Source organism: Rhinopithecus bieti, unplaced genomic scaffold (genome assembly GCF_001698545.2).
Source record: "Rhinopithecus bieti isolate Rb0 unplaced genomic scaffold, ASM169854v2 scaffold_20154, whole genome shotgun sequence".
NCBI lineage: Eukaryota > Metazoa > Chordata > Mammalia > Primates > Cercopithecidae > Rhinopithecus > Rhinopithecus bieti.
Window position 1 is genome coordinate 530141 of NW_016809732.1, and position 7860 is coordinate 538000.

The 7860-nt window shown below is 39.9% G+C and overlaps 1 protein-coding gene across 1 annotated transcript in view; it reads right to left on the reverse strand.

Moving 5' to 3' along the window:
• ABHD2 (abhydrolase domain containing 2, acylglycerol lipase) overlaps positions 1–7860 on the reverse strand; it is a 118465-nt gene that overhangs the window by 53490 nt on the left and 57115 nt on the right. Inside the window, exon 3 of the mRNA XM_017890149.1 lies at positions 1566–1748. Coding sequence (XP_017745638.1) covers positions 1566–1748 — 183 coding nt within the window. The remainder of the gene's footprint in view (positions 1–1565; positions 1749–7860) is intronic.

Consider the following 7860-nt stretch of genomic DNA (forward strand, 5'->3'; position numbering starts at 1 on the left):
TTTTATAGTCAGAAAGTCAGAAAAGGGGAAAAGGGTTGTTTTCTCAGAGTACGTCTTAGGTACAAATACTGCCTTCCCTGGAAGCACCTTTGTCAGTCATTTCTGGGGCAGGAGTGATGGAAAACATGAGCAAGTACAAGGAGGAATCACTGTTCTGCCCTTTTCAACTTCCCATGTTGGTCCTGGTAGGAAGAGCAGATGGTCAAACTAAACTTTGTGCTTTAGTGGTGGAAGAAGAAAAGCATTAGAAATAAGGGAAAGAAAACATTTAACTGTTTTAAATAATATTTAAATAAATATAGGAAAACCAGCTACAGATTTATAAACACAATGTGAACTCCTCATCTATTCATGTATTCATCCTTTCCATGACCGTTTATTAGAAGCCAGCTATTCTGGGCTCTGGGGATTCCTACATTCTAGCAGATAAATAATACACAACCACACAAATAGGTTTAGAGAGTAGAAGCTACCATGAAGAACTAAAGCAGGAAGGCATGATGGATTTACTGAGAAGGAAACATTAGTTAGGGGAGTCAGAGACGGTCCCTCTGAGGAGGTGATATCTGAGCTGAGACCTGAATGACAAGGAGGAGGTAGCCATGTGAAGGTCTGGGGACCAGCATTCCAGGCAGAGGGAATATCAATTAAATCTTTGTCACCAGCTACTTAGCAGTTCTAGCCACTTTAAATACCTAATATGTTTACTGGAATTTACCCATAAATAAATACTGAGTTCCTATTTAAAAAAAAAACAAAAGAAAAAAAAAAAAAAAAAAAACTACATGCTTTGGAATACTATATAATGCAAAAGACATGTTCACTTCTGGTAGAAATAGCATTCAAAAGGATGCTTGTACCTAACTCCACTTCCTCAAAAGTCTTCATTACGAAGCATTTTAGAATGAATGCTTGCTTATTGTTCTATCTATAGGCTAGATAGAACAATGCCAAATTCCAGCAGCAATGAAAATTTCAGTTATTTCTCAGAAATAGGTGTCCTACACCATTGCATGATAGATATGACCTTAATGTGTCTTTTTGTCCAGGGAAACCTAAGCAAAGGGAACCCGAGAGCCTTTTTATCTACTGCTTATCCAACAAACGCCAGCCTATACTGCACCTCTGGGCTTCAGTTTCCTCATCAGTAAAGTAGGGATAGTAAATACCAGCCTCACAGCACTATTTGAGGATTAAATGAGATAACAGTATACACGAAGCACTGAGAATGGTCTGGACTCTGTTGCTGTTATCAACCCAGAAGCCTGGTCCTGGGGTGCCTGGGCTCCAAGCACTCCCTCATCCCCTTACATCAAGCTTCTGTATTTCACAAGAGGATTAAAAACTATTCTACAATGAGTTCTGAAGAGCTTTACATGGTGACTGGCAAACACACGCCGAAGCTAACCTTTGCGGGCTGCTCCTAAGTGATGCATCCCAGCAGACTTCCCAACAGCCCCCGATGCCATGGGCAGAGTGAGTGGCACGAGTATTCATACTGTGCTGTGCTCTCCACTGATTAGTGCTCCTTCTCCAAGTGATGGCCCAACCATACAATCTAAAGCAGCTCACCTCCAACACAGTGCTCAGCCAAGGGCTCGAAGAGGTCGAATGTAGAAGTGGCTCCATCAGACATAGTGATGAACTTTCGGTGCCCGTAAGGATGTGGCGACCTCACCCTTCCCATCTTCCCATACAAGGCTGTCTGGATGTGTCCACTTTTCCCCCAGATCAATGGTGGAATGTATCTAAAGAAAGGACAAGGGAGGTCAATTTTCTCTACATTCCTTGAGCAATGTTCTGAAAAATCTTTTAGCAAAAGTCTTTCAACCTATTTTTTTCCCGGCAAATTCTGCACACAAAGCATAAACATGAGATTTTTATTACATTACATCCATACCATGATTTACCGCCTTTCCCCATTTACTAATACACTCTGCGTCAGATTAGCTTTAGAAATCAACCAGGACATGTATATAAAGAGAGGATTTCAATTTAGGGTAACTCTTAAGTAATTCAACATGGGTTATTTCCATAATATAGAATAAAAAGAAAGCAAGTGATACATTTTGAACACATTCTAACTTGACAAGTTAGCTCATTATTAAAGGAGTTGATGTAAATGAAATAGCATAGTGCCTACACTCACTAAATGCTCACTTCTTTCCCTAACAAGACCGGCCACAGCTACAGTGGTTATTCCATTAGCCAAATCTGCTGCTCTCAGTTATGCTGGGAAGGGCTGCAAATTCTTCTAAGAGCCTGTAAGTGCCTTGTGGGGTGAGGGCACTACTGTATGCTCCAGAGAATGTGCTGTAAGGGCAGTGCAGTATAAATATTTGTTGGGTTGATTAAATGTAAAGGCTTGTTAGCCTAAGTAAGGCATGAAGCCTCACTAACAACGGTCCATTGTAAAAACACAGAGTGACTCTAGGCGTTGGTAGGAAGTGCAAAAATCACAAATAGTTAATTACCAGGAAAAGAAGATGTTCCAAGTTACAACTAAGAAATGATTATGGTTTACAACCACAGTACAAGATGATTCCATTTACTGAAACTGCTGTTGGTTTCACTTCCATAGCTTTTAGCCCAAGCTTGATTGTTGTTCAGGATTTGTATCCTACATAAACTGGAGTCATATAATATAAAATGGTAGTGACATCAATCATTGCCCTCTGTATTATATGGCAGCGGTGAGTGTTTTATTAATAATTTACCTTAACCTACTTGTCAATTCCTGCCTATCATTTCTCTCAGAACCAGATGATCCCCAAAACCCTTTGATTTACTCCTTGTATGTGTGTGTAATTAATGAAATCTACACAAAGTTAAGAGAAGTGAAGCTATCACCTTAAGCAAACCAGTTCCCAGACAAGCTTCCTTTTCGGGGGAGGGGAGGAGAGGAAAGAGTATTTTAAGACATTAAGGACATGAAGTCACTTGCCAGCATAACACCACAGGTGCAAATATCACTGGAAAAGCCATGGCATTTGGAAGGCAGGCGAAGGCATTTATAAGAGCTGAGTGGATTATGACAGTAACAAAAAGCAAGCTTATAAAAATGTCAATTGGACAACCAAACACTACACAAGATCTAGATACAGAACTTATAAAGGATTTCAGACAACCAAGTTAGATAATAAGTTTTGCATAGAGGGAGAGGACTATCCAAGAAATCAAACTTTTGATCACTCCTGGAGGAAAGTTTAAAGAAAATTTTGTTTATAATATAAATTAAAAGTGGAAATATGCTAAGCTTAAAAATGTCAAAAGAATGAGTAAATTTCATATGCCTACCTTCTGAACATGTTTAGAATACAATATAATCTCAGAAAATAGAACAAAAGAATAAAGTAAAGTTTCTTTTTGGCTATTCAAAGATTTCATATTTAATGATGACACATGTGACCATCCTGATGCCACATTCCCAGTTTAGAGTCAGGTCACCTCCTCAGAATCTTGGCAGCAGCCCCCCAAGCAGCCTCCTAGCCTCTAGTCTTGCTCTCACCTACTCCATTATCCACCCGCCAATGGAGGGATGATCTCAACACACAAGCCTGGCCCCCACCCTCCACTGCATGGGTCCTCACTTGGCCTAGGAGGCCGGCTACACCCTGGTACTCACTTAACATTTCCACCTAAGCTCAAATAAACCTAAACTACTGGCCCCAACTCCACCCAGAACAGGTACACATGGTGTTGAACTACTTTTATCTGAGGAGTCTTTGCTCAAGCTGTCTCCTTTGACTGGAATGCTCCTTCAAACCCAGCGTCTCTTTTGGGCCAGCTATTACTTGTCTTTCAAGACTCACTTCCAATCAGGTTGCTGGGGGAGTTGCCCCTTCTCCATGCACAGCTCTGTCCTAGCACCCAGGTGACTTGATCACTTTAGAAACTCTTTTCAAGCAAACCCCTCCCACTGCTCATTCACCTCTAGCTCTATCCCCAGAGCATTGGACGTACATTACACACCTAGGGGAGATTTGCTTCAATGAACAGAATATACAGACACTTAGTAAATCTAAAAGGACAAATATATGTTTTTAAAATATACAAAAATATATTTTAAAATAATATGTTTCATAATAATGTGAATTCAGCTATTACATGATTGGCGTTTGGTGACTGTCCTCTTTCCAGCCTACCTAACCCCATTCTCAGAGTGGGATGCAATAATTCTCAGAGTGTGTGTGTGTGTGTGTGTGTGTGTGTGTGTGTGTGTATTAGGGATCAATTGCCTCAGAATCACTTGGGATCTCAGTTCAATGTAAGATCAATTATACACAGTGGAAGTCTCACAAGATTCGGTTTTATGACAATACCACCTACTGATAAAACACTGTTTTTAATTAACTTCATAATAATACAACACCAGGGTTTACAAAATTGAATTTTTAGACTGCATTTACTATGGTGGGGTTCAATGTGTAGTTGTTTGTTTATACAACTTATCCACAGACTACAAGAAAAAAATGTAAAAACAAAAAACTCAATAGGTGCCCAGTCACACAGTTTAGATCAGGAAGCAAATATGGACTAAAACAGTAGAATATTTTGCAATTTATATAAACATATAAATACTGAAGAAATGCTCCATGGTACATGAGGGAATATGCTTTTTCTATCTATGTGGTAGTTTGTCTGAAAATGTAGTGGCCAATAATTCCACTTATTCCATTCTTCTGCCAGGAGCTAGATTCCCTCCCTGTGATTTGTACTGGCCTGTGGCTTGTCTGGGCTTACAGAAGGTGGTAGAAAGACTGCTGTGCCAATTTAGGCCTGGTCCTTAGGAGACATCGTTGCTTTTGCGCTCTCCTCCTTGTAAGCCTGATGACAGGGCATACAGAAGGCACTGTGATGGAACTGAGAGGAATGTGCATTTTACATTTTGTAGATACTGCCAAGTTGCCTTCTAAAAAAGACGAATCCATTTACATTCCCGCCAATATTGAATGAAAGTACCTGTCTTCCTCACCCTCATTAACAATTGGCATTATTAATCTTCTACATTCTGGCCACTTTGATGGGCAAAAAATGAGTATCTTGTTTCAACTTGTGTTTAAGGTTGATCCAATCTATGGTTGAAAAAAAGTTGCTTATTTGAATTTGCATTTCCCTGATTCATGTTTACTAGTCATTTGTACTTCTCTTCTGTGAACTATCTGTTGATATCCTTTGTCTATTTTTCTATTATATTTTTCTATTGATTTATAAGTATTGTTTTTATTATCCCTACATTAAGCCATTATCTATTATATGTTACAAATGTTTTCTCAAAATCTATTGTATATTTTAACTTTATGTACTTTTTTTTTTTTTTGGAGACAGAATCTCACTCCATCGCCCAGGTTGGAGTGCAGTGGAGCGATCTCAGCTCACTGCTACCTCTGCCTCCTGGGTCCAACCAATTATCCTGCCTCAGCCTCCCTAGAAGCTCGGATTACAGGCACGCACACCATCATGCCTAGCTGATTTTTGTATTCTTAATAGAGACGAGGTTTCACCATGTTGGCCAGGCTGGTCTTGAACTCCTGACCTCAGGTGATCGGCCCACCTCAGTCTCTCAGCCTCCCAAAGTGCTGGGATTACAAGCATGAGCCACTGCGCCCGGCCCTAGTTTTAATCTTTTATAGTTAAAATATCTTTTATAGTTATAAAATATCTTTTATAGTTATAAAATATCTTTTATGGTGACATAACAAGATAAAGTTAAAATATACAATACATTTTGTTGTTTTTTTGTTAAAACCTTTGTGTTTTGCATTTTGTTTCAAAAAGAGCTATTGCAATACCCAATTATAAACATAATTCCCAATGTTTCCTTCTATTACTTCTATAGTTTTAGAAAATGTATTAACCTTAAATCCACTTACTTTTATAAAATGATGTGAAGGGAAGATATAATTCATTTTTTTCTGACAGACTAGCTCATCATCCTTGCACAAAAAATGGCCTATCCCTTCCCTACTTTCAGTTGACATCTTTAATATACACCAAGTTCTCAATTAAATATTTAGGTTTGGTTCTATATTCTCTATTCTAGCTCATTGATCTATTTGTCTGTTCATATGCCAGTATGACACTGCTTTCATTAATACAGCTTTATGAGATACTTCGATAGTTGATAGTGCAGGCTGCCTTTGTTATTTTTCAAAATTTTCTTGGCAGATTTCAGCATTTTATTTTCCAGATAAATTATAGGATTAACTTGTTTAGTTCCATAAAAATTTTGGATTTTTAGACCAGGTGCAGTGGCTCACGCCTGTAATCCCAGCACTTTGGGAGGCCAAGGCAGGCGGATCACGAGGTCAGGAGATCGAGACCACAGTGAAACCCTGTCTCTACTAAAAATACAAAAAATTAGCCAGGCGCGGTGGCAGGCGCCTGTGGTCCCAGCTACTCGGGAGGCTGAGGCAGGAGAATGGTGTGAACGCGGGAGGCGGAGCTTGCAGTGAGCTGAGATCACGCCACTGCACTCCAGCCTGGGCGACAGAGCCGTCTCAAAAAAAAATAAATAAATAAATTGGATTTTTGATTGGAAACACGCCAAATATATATTAGCTAGGAGATAACTGACACCTTTACAATACTGATGGGTCCCATCCAAAAACATGGTATATCTCTCCATTAAATCCTATAGTAAAACTTCATTGCTTTCTTCATGTTTTACAGAATATTACATTTTTACTACACTAATTTGCATGTCTTTCTGTCTGTGTTTTTTAAAGCTATTCTTGAGTTGAAGCATCTGGGCATGTCTTACCCTTAACTCCCTGAAAGTAGGAACAGTCTCTTCTGCTTCTTTACTAATCCATATGGTATTGTGGCCAATGTTGTGCTGTGGCCAGTGGTTAACAAATGTTTGTTACTAACAAACAAGCTGGGCCACAACAAAATATAGAGGTCAGCCTGTCCTTATCTTCTGAGCCTATTTATAATCAACATCTGGCTTACTAACAGAATTGCTCAGTGGGAAAGACCACAAGGGTCTGGGCCTCCCTCCCACCCCTCATATACATACGCACGTACACACACACACACACACACACACACACACACACACACAGACACGTCTTTGAGCAGATGAAGCTCACATAGGCAAGGACAGCTGGTGTTTTAAAAAGAGAGTTGAAAAAATAAAGTTGACTGATGCTCATCTTTGCCTTAAATCAGTGGGTGACCAATTCTTCCTTATGGTACCCAAGTCCCTTGGCTGTAAATCAAACTATTTTATAGCTAGTGATTAAACTCAGACTTCGCTGTTATTTCCTTTGATTCTCCCTTGTACTTCTCTACCAAATTAGCACAGGACTTGGCACACAATAGATGTTTAGGATATGTTGTCTGAGATTGAGTCGTCACACCTCAGCAAGTTGCAGCAAGTCCTTTCCAGTGAACCAAATGCCCATCAGCAGCTGCTCCTCGGCATTTGAGGTTTCTATCACATAGGATGCATTGCTTAAAGCAACAAAACCCAACTCTGACTAACTTAAGAAAGGAGTACACAGAAGGACACTGGGGTGCCTACTAAATGGAAAAGAGGCTGGAGAACCAGGCTTGAAATGAGGGCAGGATCCAGGAAAGAAACCAAGGGGCTGCTCCAGGAATGTGCTTTTTACAACATCAGTACCAGTGTCCCCCCACTCCACTCCAAAGTCAACGTCCCAGAAGTACAGCAACTAGAAGGGATGCCTTCAATTTCAGAGTGGGTGGGCAGCACACTTTGATTTATTACCTGCATGCAGTGGGAGAGAAGAACTTTCCCAAGGGGAAATTTGTATGCCCTTAGAAAGGAAGAATGAATGCTAGGCAGCCAGAAGGGGACAGACGTCCCCTGAAAGGTTTTTTTTTTTTTTTTTT